We start from the raw sequence: 15,461 nt of genomic DNA, 5'->3' as shown, positions 1-15,461 counted from the left end.
ATACAAACGTTACCAGGACAGGATTGCAGTAGAGCAGTTTAGCTGCTATCTGGTAATGGATTTGTTTGAAGTATTGATTAACTTTTTTTTTTAAGTGCCCTAAGTCTGAATTTGTAAGAGGAGCTTCTAATTTAACACCATATTAGCAGTGACCTGAAACAGGGGCATGCAATTTGCAATTATTTTATGCCCCTGCTAAGTGTGCTCCTTCTTAGCTGTATGGGTGAGAGGGGCAGGGTTTGGGCTTTTTTCTTTTCTTTTTTTGGAAAGCTACAGAGCAGTTCGACATATTGGGGTGGGAAAGCATTTAGCATATTGCATGAACTCCGTAAGAACCACTGACTGGTGAGTCATAGGAGATTGAGGTGTATTATCACTGCTTTGGTTGTTCTATAAAAATTCTGTTTTTTCCACATAACATTAAGAAACTGGAATCTTAATTTACACAGTTCAAGCAGCTTGTGACAATTAAAAAATATAACAATCAGCAGGTTGAAAACAATGAATTCTCAAGACAGTAGGAAGGATAGATAACTAATTTCCTAAAACAGCATGAACCTGGCGGTGAGCTTCAACTTCAGCAGTAGAGCACCAGAGTTAAAGGGCCAGTTTACTAAAGAAGCATAAAGAAGTTTTAAGTTCTCTGCTGCTGCAATATGGCAAAACACACTGTTCCTTTGAAATGTGCACCCCCACTTTGTGTTGGTCAGGGAATAAACTAGGGAAACAGAGTTTTGGGTTTTTTTGGCTTCTTATAGAGCCAAGGGCTTGAAAGAACCAAGCAATGTATGTTTGAGATATGTTTTGGAACAAATGTAACTAGCAACTGACTTGACTAATGGCATGATTATATCCTTCAGCTGAACTCAGCAGAATTATATGTCCACCAGCCGCTGTGGCTACTGGGCAGTTTACCTAAGATCACAGTGATCTTAGGCTAGATTGACTAGATAGAGCACTGCATGCCATCTACAAGTGTTATATAGAAGGGTAATTACTCCTGAGTAATTAGCAGCTACCTTTCTTTACTGTGTAAAGTTTACCCTGTAGCAATTGGCATTACAATAATTACCTGCGGATTAACAAGGGGATCAGTTACTGCCAAACAGCTGCCTGACAAGCTGCGAATCTTGGTGCAAAACATACTTCTAAGCAGAAGGGGGGGGTTGCATTGTTATTTAACTGTATAAGCAGTGGTCAGGCTGTCAAACTGGGCCACAATGTCAAAAGTATGAGAAAGTGCAGCTCTAGTACGCTGCATATATCATGCACTTTCCTGTGGTTCCTTGGCATGGTTTTGCCTCCATTTTATGGACTCAAGAACCAGGAAACAGAACAGCATAGGAGACACAGGCAGGAGTGTATATAAGATGCCATGACTGTCCTGTTCCCACAATATCAGAGCTGCTGGGCTTAGAGTAATAGGCTTTCAAAGGGAAATTAAGGAAATTTCTAGCCAGGAGGGAAGATTATATTATTATTGTTATTTTTCCACCATGAAAGAAATAAGGTTCCTCTCATTTTTGTAACACAGCTGAATTTACAGTTTTGTCCTCTCCCCTTACTTTGTCTCCCCTTCCTGTGCTCAGTCATACTCGCGTCTGGTGCTCAAGTAGTCAGTCAACCAGTTCCATCACCCACAGCTCTCTGGAAAACCAGGGAGCTGAACCACAATGCTGGATATCGCATTTGAGAGGGATTGTGCATACCCTCCAACATTTATCCAATGAAAATAGGGACGTCCTGTTCCATATTGATAATTTTGCTATTTATATCCCACACACATCTTATTGGGTTGCCCCAGCCACTCTGGGCAGCTTCCAGCATATATGGAAACATCATAAAACGTTAAATATTAGAAGAAGAAAAACTTCCTATACAGGATTGCCTTCAGACGGCTTGGGGGTTGAATAACTCCATACCCTCCAACATTCTCCAGTGAAAATAGGGACATCCTAAGGAAAAGTGGGACATTCCAGGATCAAATAAGAAACTGGGATGGCTTCTTCTCAGTGATGTCCCTGGAAAATAGGGACACTTGGAGGGTCTGATTGTGTTGATTGCCAATATCCATCTTACCATTCCATAGTGAGGCAAGGAAGACAACAGGAGCATCAGTGAGGTCAGCTATTAATGCCCTCAGAGCATTCAGGAATCCCTCAGATTCTATCAGTTTCAGGGCGCAGACTATCCTGCAAAGTCGCCTGTTTTTGCAGAGGGGAACTCCCACCACCATTCCAAAGCTAACCTTTTAACAAGCCATCCATGACAGAGTAATTGTAACTCCTCCCACTACCAGATCATTCCCAATCTATTATATAGTAAGACCAGATCAAGGGCGTGATCCGCCACGAGTGTAAGGCCCTGATATGTTGAGACATCTCCATGGTTGTCATGGAACCAATTAAATCCTGAGCCAGTCTATATAAGATGGCCGTGGTGTGGATATTGAAGTTCCAGGAATAACAGAGAAACGTTCAAGAAGAAACTTGCCTGGAGAGCCAGTGTGGTGTAGTGGTTAAGAGTGGTAGTCTCGTAATCTGGGGAACCGGGTTCGCGTCTCCGCTCCTCCACATGCAGCTGCTGGGTGACCTTGGGCCAGTCACACTTCTTTGAAGTCTCTCAGCCCCACTCACCTCACAGAGTGTTTGTTGTGGGGGAGGAAGGGAAAGGAGATTGTTAGCCTCTTTGAGACTCCTGAAGGGGAGTGAAATGCGGGATATCAAATCCAAACTCTTCTTCATGTTATTGTTGGGGCATTTTCTAGTTTCCATTTCATCTAAAAACAAAGGGCATTCCCTAATATTGACGAGGGGAGCCCTTTCTCATGAATAAGTACAGTTTCCCTATGACATTGCAGTTTCTGTAAAATATTTATAACATCTTGCCCGTGGAAGTCGACATGCCCTAGTAAAGTGGTGTCACAACAAGCTCAGTATCTCTTTCCATAAAATGTACTATGCAAATGTTATGCAGCATGTTTTGTTGCAAAAATCCAATTAACTGTTAAATCTAACTGGCCACAACCTGCTATGAAAAGAGCAATAAAACTACTCCATAATAAAAATTTCCCACAGCAGCAAAGTTTAAACTTAAATAAACATTAAGTTAAACTAATAATTCAGTAGTATATAAGGTGAAAAAGAAACCTTATAAACTAAACAAAAATATTATTGTATAATTATTGCCATATCGAACCAAAGTATAGGTTTGTTTTCTTATTTAGTAAAAACAGAATGAACTACAAAGTACCATGTGCCATGTTCTCATGTGTATACAGGAGTAAGGAAACCCAGGGTCAAATTCCTACTAAGCCATGAGGCTCACTGGTAGCCCTTTAGTTTTTCGCTATCTATCAGCCTAGCCTACCTCTTTGCTTGCATAGGCCTGGCAGAATAAAAATAAAGTTTTCAGCAGACGTTTAAAAGTTGGCACAGAAGGTGTGAGTGTGCAGGTGGAGTGTAATGGCATTTTAGGTAAGACCCAGTGGATTCCAGCATGATGTGACTGCTTGTTAATTTAAAATTTGTCAAGGCCTTAGTGGTTCATCAGTTGTCATCTCAATTCTTGAAATATATGCATTCTCCAGTTTGTGGTTTCTGATGTCGAATCATCTAAATGATTTCAAAAACAAAACAAAACAAAACAAAATATTTTCTGCTAAGCCATCTTCATTGTCGCAAGCAAAATACAGATGGCTGAGAACCAGACTATCTATTGCTATCTTTTTAGTGCTTATAAACTTTTTATGGAACCTCAAGACTGCAAAATACATAATGATGCACAACTCTGAGAAAAATACGCCTGTGTTTCAGATGGAAAATCATTTGGAGCCTTGCTTAAAGCCTTGCTTAATTAACAAATAAATGGAACTAATATTTGTATAGATACATTTTTTAGGTTTTTATTAGTTTGTTTGTTGACATTGGTCTTACTGTTTATATTGTGTTGTAAGTCACTTTGGATCATTTTTGTGACTATAGTGACTAATAAATACTACTACTACTACTACTACTACTACTACTAATAATAATAATAATAATAATAACCACGTATTTAAAATTCACAGCTAGATTTTCTCATGATATGCTGTAAATTGAATTTATATCCATTTTAACCACGGATATAAACCCTAACTATAATCCATGTGTATGACACAATGTGAAACTAGTGTGAAATTGTTTTCCAATCATCGGCTCTCCCCACTATTGTTTAGTTTTCTTTGAATGGAAAAACCAAATAAGGAAGCTACAATAGAAGAATAGTGCATATGGACTTTATGTTGCATTTGGATAACCATAATGTTTCTGACCTTCAAAAAAGACTGATTATATCATTATCTCGGTATTTAAAACTTTCCCTTCAAGCCACAAATCCTCCAGAGAAAAATGTATTTCATTTTAAAAACTGGAGGAGTAAAGTTTCATAGCCATTGTTGTTGTAAAAATAGTCCCAGAAGCATGACAGCTGCTTGTTCTAAACCACTCTCATAACTCATAACTTCTAGGGTACCAACTCATAGTTAGACACATGAGTTGGGCACCTGCAAAAGTAACACTAGCACTGACTTATGTAACTGTCTGTGGTTAAGACCTGGATAATAAAAATGATGCTAAAACCAGGAAATTCTAAAGTGGAAAATATCAATGTATAAAATTTAGATGCTGCAGTAACATGATACATCTCTTATTATTTACTTTTCCGATAAACTTCTTATTCAGTTTGGGTTACTGTTTATTTTTGTGATTCCCAGGATTCTCTGGGTGAGTTGCAATAGATCTGCAAGGGTTTTTGACTCCCAATTATTTTACAGTAATAGCTACAAAATGACTTTTCTAACTAAATTATACTATTGGAATGAAAATAGCTAACCCGGAGTGAACATTTGTGAAAGGACTGTGATCTTCCTTCAGTTCTGGGACTGAAAACAATTTCCCAGTCTTGGAAATTTCCTAGGCATTCTGTTCCATGTTCTTCAGTTCTAACTATGTCTTTTGCACATAGAACCTGGTTTTATAGTAAAGCACAAGCCATAAGTCTGACCACTCCTGTGGTAGGGGCATCCCTTAGCAACTGATTCACATCTACACAAGGCCTTCTGAGTTAAAGTTTTTAACATCAAGATTGCCTTTGCAATGACCTTTTCCCTTTGTATGCTGTTCGGTAATATATCTAAAGATTAAGGAATGTAGTTTTTGCTTTGAAACACAAGAGCTGGTCTGTGACTTCCTTAGATGGATATATCAAGCAGAGCATATTAGAGTTGATATACGAGGGACCCAGATATATCATGATTATGTTCACATGTCTTGCTTTTCAGACTAGCGAGTAAAGCTCACTTAACCAAAGTCTTACCTGATTTTAAAAATCACACAGATGTTAAGTCTTCAAGAGCAGATTATGAGCTATAAAAGCCATTGGGGGTAGTGTGGAAATATCTGTATTCTTTGGTTGCTGTTATTAGACAGCGATGGGAAATAGTTCCCACTGGGAAGACTATTTTAATGAAAAGGACCATGTTGATTTTTGAAGTAAAACCATGAAGACTAATAACCATTTGCCTTTGCATCACCATACGCCATCCCCCCGCCCCCCAATTATATCCCTTTCTGTTCTTACTTGTTCTACACTAATTAAAAGTACAAGCAAACTGCAGTTTAATTCTATAAACTAATTAGGGGAGAAAGGAAGAGTAATTATGGGTAGGGACAAAAAAACTCCAGCACCTTATATATTTTCTGCCAGGCTCTGCTCGTTGATGTAGACAGTAAGCAGTAGAATAGCAATGAATATAGTGACTGAGGAAACGAGTGTGCTGACCTTCATGTGCCAATCACACACAGATAAAACTGGATATAATTGACCTGTTTACAAGATAATGTCCCTGTCCGGACACAAGCTAATACATTTTTTTTTAAAAAATAAAAAATTTAAAAAGGCTAGAGGCTTTTTGTAACAGGATATCAGTCGTAGTTTAACTCTTATGTATGCTGCAATAGTTGCGTTGCAGAGTTTAGCAATTTCAAGATAAACAACCTGATCCCATCCATTTCTGTTAGGAAGTAAGCCCCAGCGAGTTCACTGGGACATACTCCCAGGAAAGTGTGAGTAGCATCTCAGCCTAAGTCCCTCAAATACTTTGCCCTTGAAAATTGTAGCTGCGCACTGAAGAAGACTTGTTAGACTTCGAATATGTGGGATAGGTAAACAGTCTGCCAAAGTATTTTTAGAAGGTATTCCGCTCATTTAATTCCATACCAAACATGAGCAAACTCCCACTGTGAAAGTGTCCTAAGGTGTAGCTCATCGTAATTTTACTTCTTGACAGGAGTGCTTCACAATAATCAATAAAGCCTTTCATTTGTAAGAAATCCAGCTTTCAGACAAAACACTTTTCAGTCTGGTATTTAGGAATCTTTAGGTGTTCTCTCATGTTAACAATCACCCTTCATTTTGCACAGTGTAATACATGTTTACAATATCTTTCACCCACCACATCTCCAAGATCACAGCAACCATGAGCCACAGAAGTCAATGCAAAATTCTAACTTCATTGCACTCTCTCCATATATTCCTACTCTCTGCTTCTTGTTGCTTAACCAGTTCCTGGTCTACAAGAGCATCTCGCCTGTTATTTCATGACGGCTTAACTTACTGAGAAGTCTTCATTGAGTTACTTTGTTAGACTAACCACTGAATGTCATGTGGATGCTCCTTGGTTATTATTCCATAGTGATACACTTTCCACCTAATGCTAATGCTAATGTGATCCTCTTGGTGAGTAATGGGAGCCCCAGGAACAAATTTTCAATTTGGACAGTGGGGGCGGGGAAGCAGTTTGCAAAATTTGCAGTTGCAGTTTTTCAATAACAGTAGAATTAAAAGCTGCAATATGGGAATATTTACAGAGGATACAACCCAGTCTCCCACAGGTGATCTTCCCATATGCAGTGAATTCCCATAGTCCAACAGAACCCTGTTATAATTCACCAACCCACCCACTATGCATAAGTGAATGCCACCCATTGAGCCATTGGAAGGAACTGAGGCCTGTGTGCGCCTCTCATATCTCTGTCTACAGATCCCTCTCACCTCAGTAAAAGCTGTTCATGTGCTAGAACCTGGCATTTGTGTATAGATCTCCCATTACTCCTAATGGCATGTGTTTGGCCATGTGTGGGAAGAGGGAGAAAATCTATGCTCTATTGAGTCTGTGGGAGGTTGCAGTTCCTCAATTTATTTAGTTGTGATAGGGGGGCGATTTCCATAAAGACATGCCTCTGCAAGTAAATTCACTGTTATTTTATATTTCTCAGCTTTGTTCAGCTATGTGAACCTCACAGATAAAGGACAAAAGTAATTTACACTAACTCAGTACGTATTAATGATGATAACCTTGTAATGTGAATTATAGGTTGGGAAGCACACTTTATCTAGAGAGGCATAAAATGAGAGTTTACAACCATTAAAATGATGAAAATGCAATTAAGTCAAAAATAAGGACATTCGGAAGTCTTATAGTACACATGAGACATAAATCTGCTGAGGATATCTGGTTATTTAGAAAAAAATAATTTGAAGAAACAAACTTATTTAGTGCTAAATACAATATTTAAAGGTGCAGTCCAACAAATCAAAAACTTGACAGAATCAAGTATCAGAAAAGGTTGTTTTCAGGTTGCTGCTTGGCAGTTTTAAGCAAGTTTCTTGCAGCATTGCTTTGCAAGTAGGAGATAACATTGCTTACTTTGTGAAGAGTCTGAAATATGGATCTAAGTGCCAGGTTGTGGTAGATCATGCAGTAGACATTGTTGGCGGTCATGGATATATTTCATGACTGTTTCCTATTGAAATGAACAAATTTGTTTAAAACTTAGCATTGCCAGGATATGCCAAAACACAGCTAGTGAATTTGTTTAATTCATTCTGTACTGTTCAAGAATGATTAGCCCAAATGGAGTTGGAAATCAAACTATTTCACAAGTTTAATCATTGGAGGGTTTTTTGTTTTTTTTACTGTTTTATTGTTTGTGGACTCTTAGACCTATATTGGCTTCATGGGCTTCCAAGCATATTCCTTCCCTGTCATCATTCTGTAATATATACAGATGCAAAACCATGTAGTCTATGAGAAATTTCTTTTGCTGGTGTATTAATATTTATATTAACAAGTTAGAAAACTATAAAATTTGGCCAGTGTTGTAATGTAGGAATTGCCAACTCCGAGCATCTGCAAAGGCCTTATTGGTGTTCCTGGGCAGGTACCCTGGAGTTTGAATTTTCATTTACAAAAAAGTAAGTCTCTAGCCCTTCTAGTTATCAAGCAAAATATGTGGCACCTTCCTGTGAAGTAAACCAGCTTGGCTGCTCCTACCTGTCTGTGTTTTTAGCCAATGTGTGAAATTAGAGCTACTACTGATAAAGTGAGTTGTTTGGACACTAGTCAAGAGGAATCCCTGGGGTCCTAAAGAGCTGTTGCTTTACCCTACCCTTTAGTACACCTTTCCTGTTTCTGTTTTATTTTCTAGTAGTCCTTGGAATCTCCGTATTTTGCACTTCCATTTTTCCTAGCAACCAGGATGCATCTTTCCTGTGGGGGATTCTTCTGAGATTAGGTACTCCCTAGAGGTCATTGTCTGCAAAGGCTACTACAGAATAAGGGTGGGTGGGTGTTAAAAAAAAACCCCATCCCAATTGGCAAATGCAAATGTGAAAAGTTTGCAAAGGAGGTATGCCTCCTGCTGTGCAAAGCTGGTGTCTAGGTACTCATGAAAAATATAATTAGTATATTTAGCACAGTATAATTAGCTGACAGTACATTGCTATATAGGGACACGGGTGGCGCTGTGGTCTAAACAACTGAGCCTAGGGCTTGCCGATCGGAAGCTCAGCGGTTTGAATCCCTGCGACGTGGTGAGCTCCCGTTGCTCGGTCCCAGCTCCTGCCAACCTAGCAGTTCGAAAGCACATCAAAGTGCAAGTAGATAAATAGGTACCACTCTGGCAGGAAGGTAAACGGTGTTTCCGTGCACTGCTCTGGTTTCGCCAGAAGCAGTTTAGTCATGCTGGCCACATCACCTGGAAAAATTGTCTGGTGACAAATGTCGGCTCCCTTGGCCAGTAAAGCGAGATGAGCGGTGCAACCCCAGAGTCATTTGTGACTGGACTTAACTACCAGGGGTCCTTTACTTTACCTTTACATTGCTATATATGTCTTATTTCAGAAGTTTATTTGTGTTTAATGGGGTTTATTCCGAGCTAGGAAGGTACAGGATGGCAGCCTATGCTTTGGTTTAGCATTAGCAGTGGGGAAAGCAGGGCTCTTGCACCTTTTAACAGCTGTATCTACACAATCAGGACCAGCAGGACATAGGTGAATTCCTATGGTAAGATGAGGGCACCTGCAGGCAGGAAGCCAAAAAATAAACAATGACTGTACAGGGACCATTTTGTGTGTATTCAAAGCACATGTGGACCATTTTTTAATTGCCCCAGAAGAGGGCTGAATGAGGCATAATGCAGTGGGGTGGGCTTATGTGTGTTCCGCCAACGCACACAATCAGGGGGTGCCTGCGCTGTTGCTAATTTTTTGTTTTGCCCTGTCTTCCACAGCAGCCATGTTGTGTTATGCTATGGCAGCCATTTTGATTGCATTTTGTGGAACCTAATAAATAAAATTGTTTAATTGTATCTCCTGCTTGTGGATAAGTATGCAGTTCATACCTGAATGCAAGTAAATTGTTGATTGAAAATATAAACAAGTAAGTCTTTCGAAAACAGAAATAGCATACAGGCTGTGTGACAGCAAGCAACAATATTGGGAACTGGCCAGGGGCCACCAATCCAAGAACCCCCAGCTAACCACAGGCACTAGAAAATGCCGTCATCACAATGGAAGGAAGGAGCTCCAGTCTTCTGCCCTCTCTCAGGGTCTCAGGAGGCTGCTGCAAGTGGGAATTGATTGATGGCTTTGTTTTATAATTGCTACCCACTTAAGAATTTACTAATTGAAGAACAAGTTAAAAATATATTAAGTAAATAAATATGTCACCCCTTTTATTATCAGGGAATGGCTTGGCCCTTCTTGTACTTTCTGCTAGAGACGGCCATGTACATGTTGGGGAAATGTACTGTACATTTATGGATAAATTATTATTCTGCAGCAAGAACCTGTTTTTTAAAAAAAGATAATTGTCTGAGACAAAGTTTTAAGAAATATCTGAACTTGGTGCTTTTATGTTAAGGAGAGAGAAATTATGGCCTGGAAGACAATATATTCCTTGCATTATATAAAACAAAAGGCAAGTGTGAGAGCCCCGCACCATAGTAATGAGGACAGCCTGCCTGTACCAATTTACCATATACAGACATTCAAGACAGGCTGAATCCCATCTGCCAAGCCTTCTAATGAATCCTTTATAACAGAGAAATATGACCTTGATAATGAAATGTTCATTGATTAAGCAACCGTTTTTAAACTTGTGTTTCTTTCTTTCTTGCCCTCAGCTGACATTGCCAACATTTCCTGTTGTTGTGAAGATTGGACACGCTCATTCGGGCATGGGAAAGGTGCAGGTGCTATTTATCTATCTTGAGGGGAAATGGTGGAACTACTTTTTTTAAAAGAAAATGCTATGTAAACACTGCAGGCACCAAATTCTATAATGGAAGCATCTAAAACTTCAGGGCAGTAATTATGCAAATCCATTTTGAGACCCATGCTTAGAAGTCCATCCGTATGTATTTGCTTAATTTTATGCATATGCATAAATCCCCTGAGCATATAATCCTCTTGTAAAAGTCGGTGCTTTTCAAATTGAAAGATGCTTCAAAGAGTAAGAACTATTCTTAACTAAAAGTTGACAAATTACCTATGCCAGAAATACTGTGCACCCGTGATATTTGTCCTCTGCTTTATATTATTTAACCTTTTAATAGTTTTATAATGAACTGGACTTACACCCTCCCATCCATTCAGTCACTACATCTTCCATCCTGTTTACCTAGTCCTTCACCTCCTGTGTCCTTCCATTTAAACCCCACTTACCTGGCTGGAAGTCTAGCCAGCACCAAACAGCTTCAGGAAGAGGAAAAGGGGGGCGTGCTCCATCCCTTCTCTGGCAAGAGGACACAAGGCCCCTAAATATGCCCTAAAACTAGTACATGAGCTACTTTCTTCATTTTATTAGTCACACACTCCCACACAGCCTACAGATATTGTAGCCTTTGAAAAAAACTAAATTCCCAGGGGATGGGGCCACTCAAGCAACATGCCAGATGCCAAAGACAGGAGGGAGGGACAGATTTTCTAACTTCCTCTCCCCACCCCTGGCCCCAGCCGTTTGCTGCTGCTAGACATACTATTCAGGTGGTTTAAATGAAAAGAAAGGCAGGTATTTGGGATTGAAGTGGGTGGGTGATAAAGGACTTGGACAATAATTCTTCTTTGGCTCAGGTTTTAATCAAAGATGGAGAAGTTTCTGATTTTGTAAAATCTATTATTTGAGTATTATAAGCCCTAAAAATAGTACATGAGCTACTCTCTTCGTTTTATTAGTCACCCACTCCCACACAGCCTGACTTTTCAGTATCATATTTTTACATCTGGCGTTCACTATCTACTCAGCATTTTCCATTCTAAAGGCCAACTTCTTCAATCAAATATGTACACATCCCTCAGAGTGAAGTATTTACTATGGGAGGTGGCGTCACAAGTGACAAAAGATCTTGGCACTAGTCTGTTGAACCTTTTAAAGAGAAGCTAACTGATTCAGTGAAATCCAAGCTCTCTCACTTAATTGGATTAGAATATACTCTGATGAACTAAGATAGTGTACTATACTGATTAAACATCCTTCTAAACCTAACCTTTTAACATTTAGAGAAGAACAAGCATTTTACATTTGCTTTTGTTCCGTTTTCAAGTCTATATCCAAACATCTTCCAGAAAAGAATTTGAAATCTCATCTCTTCTATGCTGAGATCTACTAAAGTGCATAGTGAAAGACTTCATTGTATTCTATTGTTGAAGGGAAAGTAGGCTGGAGAAGTCAATATTTTATATGTAAAATTGTATATGTAAATTTTAGATGTAAGAAGATAATATAATTCTTTGAATCAATCTACTTTCATACCATTCTTCTGTTTTTAAAATATTTTATTCTTGAATTTGAAACATTGCCAACTGTCCTAAATGCCACCATTTGTTTCCTTACAGAGAGGTCCTAATTTTTTATTGTATTTTCAGATTGTAAACATGTGCTTCTGTACCCTTCATTGATACTGCTGGGTCAGTTTTACAATAAAGCATTGCTAGAAATTAATTGTCTGCATAAAGACATATTAGAGGGAAAATGTGTTGTAGATATTTATATAAATCAATAAATCAATAATAAGTAGGGATGTTCAGTGATGTCATTCTCTGTCTCAACTTATTTCCTTGTTGTATAAAAGTGCGGTTGTCCCTCATATAAAGATGCTTGCTTTGCAGGGACACCATTTAAGGTTGGGGTTGAGCGGGTGACAATGAACAGCAATATACAGAACTGATTTCAAGGAATCCAAACATCATTTTCTGTCCTGGGAATAAATATGGCGGGTGGGGACTGAATTTTGATATGTTTTGTACATTTGCATGTTAGATTTCACTAAGTTTAAGGGAAAATGTTTAACAAAAAATAATATAAACTTGTTAAGTAAGTTCAAGAAGTAGAGTTTTCTGTATAAGTAAACCTAACAGTTCTAATCTTATTCTTTTTGTCTCCCCATGCTATAAATCTATGGCTAATAACAGGTCAAGGTAGACAACCACTATGATTTTCAGGATATAGCCAGTGTCGTAGCACTCACTCAGACCTATGCCACTACTGAACCCTACATAGACTCCAAATATGACATCAGGATCCAAAAGATAGGCAACAACTACAAAGCATACATGTGAGCAAACATTCTGTTGTTTTTTCATTTTCAGTTCCATCAGCTGTAAAGCAGGTAACAACCAGACTTTATGGCCTTGCATGAAAGTTCACCATTATCCCAGTGTGGAATCTACAGTGCATCAGTAATACTGTGAATCAGTGAGTAAAAAAATGGGGATTCTTAAAAAAAGGATATTAAGAAATTGAGAAATTCAGATTAGAATAATTTATCTTTTAAAGTGATGTGCAGTAGAATGCAAACAAAACTTTATATAATTCCTGAACATAAAAACAAAACAGAGGGATTCTGCACAATAAATTAAAAAGACAGGGATAGCTTGAAGAAACATCCACTGGAAATTGCCCTAGAGTTATTTTCCATATTTCAAAATAACCACAAAATCCTAAGGGGGGGGGGACAACTCTCTTTTCAAGATTTTTTCCTTGCGAACAGACAAGCAAATTATTATCTATGATTCACATTGAAAGATTACTCAGAACAGTTATCTGTTCTGAAAATTATAATGTATAATTCTCAAATTACTTGCCATAAGGCAAACCAAATATGTAAGAAGTTAGATTGACACTGAACCAGGCTGTTGATGAAAAACTCTGCAAGACTATGCAGAACTCCTTGTTAATCCAAAGGCAATGTGTCTAATTCTCTACTTTGTGTAAGGTGATGTTACATAATATATTTTTACAAAATGACCCACTGCCAAGTGATTTAGGAAACATAACTCATAAATTCAGTCCATTGTCTTTAGCCAGCATAGAAGCAATTTCCAAGCACATGGTTTGTAGGCGTTTTATAAGTTTCTCTGCTGAATACCTATCAATAAGTGCCTAGTTGTTATTGGCTTGTGATGACACAAAAGTGGGTTTTCCCACTGATGGTACTGGTGTTATAGAATGCACTCCCTGCTGTAATAGGAGAAGGGCTGTCCCCATTGGCATTCCGCTGGCTTTTGAAGACACACCTGTTTACACAGGCATTCCCTTGATCTCCCGGCCCAAGTCTCCAGCTTTCATTACTGTGTGTTTTAATGGGATTGTTTTATTGAGTATTTTAATTATGGCTGCTTGTAACCAGTTTATATACTTGTAGAACGTTTAGAAACCTATTTTGGCACTAGATGGTATATGCGTTATTAAATAATCATAAAAATAATACTCAGGATGAAAGGAAACAGATTTTATTAGGACATGATGAAAGCCCATTTCATCAGAGGCATGATAAGTGATTCTCAGTTGTCATATATATATATATATATACGCATGTTTAAAAAGGGTAATGTGAGGGTTGCAGGTTATGTGACAACACCATAACAAATATCATTAGCCTTTTAGGTGTCACAATATAGGTACCCCACCCCCACTTACAAACAACCCATTTTTGTGCAACCACATTTGCACAGGCTACCGTGAAATATAAATAAATAAATGGACTGGTCTTCCCTCGCTCGTGGATGCTGCCTGAGCAAGGAAAGGCGGCTTTCAGTTAACCAGCCGGGCGGGAGGTGCCTTCCCCCGCCTCCACTGTGCATCCACACACCCCATCTGGCAGCGGTTCCGCTGGGCATCCTTCTCAGCCCTCACCCTCCATGGGCAGCTGCTACTGTCAGACGCACCAGCTCCCTTCAGGGAAGCAGGCAAGCTCAGGACAGGCGGGACACAATCTCACCTATGTGTGGAGGTTCTGGAACGTAGCCTGTATGTAAGTGGGGGGATGCCTGTACTTTTGTTGGTCAGGGTCTGCATAAGAGTAGAGCAGGCAGCAAAAGGTTAGGTCCTCTTCAGGAAGTAGCCAGGGCCAATTGGGGGGGGGCACACCTTTATTTCATCTTTAACCTTTAGTTAAATTTAGGTAGCTACTGAATCATTTAGAATATTATGTCCCTTTTCCCAGCCCCAAGAAGCTATCAGAACGGCTTGCAAAAGAGTCTCACAATACTATATACGGTTTCTGGACTACAGCTGCCCTGATCGTTGACCATTGACCATGGAACTGAGGCTAATGGAGTTTTAAGTCCAATAACATCCGGAGGGGCCACAGTCAAACCCGGAAGATGTCCCATTTAGATTTGTTGCTGAATTTTGCCCAAATTGGCTTTTCTGAGAGAGTTATGATGGGATCCAGCAGGTTATCCTCCATGCCGGTGGCTGGGATCAGGGTAATTTCCTTTTCTGCAAAACTCCTGTAGACGCAGTGAACTGCATAAATTGGAACCTCCCTGCTGCCCCTGAGAATTTATATGGCAAGGCAGAGGTTACAAGGCTAATGTGTATGTTTAGATGGGCCTGTTTCCTGTAGCAGTATAATTGAAAATGAAGCAGCGTCATAAAAATTATATTTCCTGTGAACTTGGGAACAAGGACTTTATTGTATATAGACCTTGAGAGAGTTGTTAAAGGATACTGAAGGAGTAACTAATCTACATTAAATGATCTTGAGTGTGTACCCATTACTGTCATCCCATTTGGACCCCACCGTTTCATTTCATTCCACACTTTACAGTCTGTTTCTATTATTATAGTAACACGT

At 39.1% G+C, this 15,461-nt stretch overlaps 1 protein-coding gene across 1 annotated transcript in view; it reads left to right on the top strand.

Annotated features, from left to right (window-relative positions):
- SYN2 (synapsin II) overlaps window positions 1-15,461 on the top strand; it is a gene marked incomplete at its 5' end in the record, with an annotated part of 148,570 nt that overhangs the window by 103,181 nt on the left and 29,928 nt on the right. Inside the window, 2 exons of the mRNA XM_083603412.1 lie at window positions 10,506-10,568; window positions 12,793-12,935. Coding sequence (XP_083459538.1) covers window positions 10,506-10,568; window positions 12,793-12,935 — 206 coding nt within the window. The remainder of the gene's footprint in view (window positions 1-10,505; window positions 10,569-12,792; window positions 12,936-15,461) is intronic.

This window comes from Podarcis filfolensis (genome assembly GCF_964270895.1).
Source record: "Podarcis filfolensis genome assembly, chromosome: 2".
Classification (NCBI taxonomy): Eukaryota; Metazoa; Chordata; class Lepidosauria; order Squamata; family Lacertidae; genus Podarcis; species Podarcis filfolensis.
This window is presented reverse-complemented; position numbering and strand designations above follow the sequence as displayed.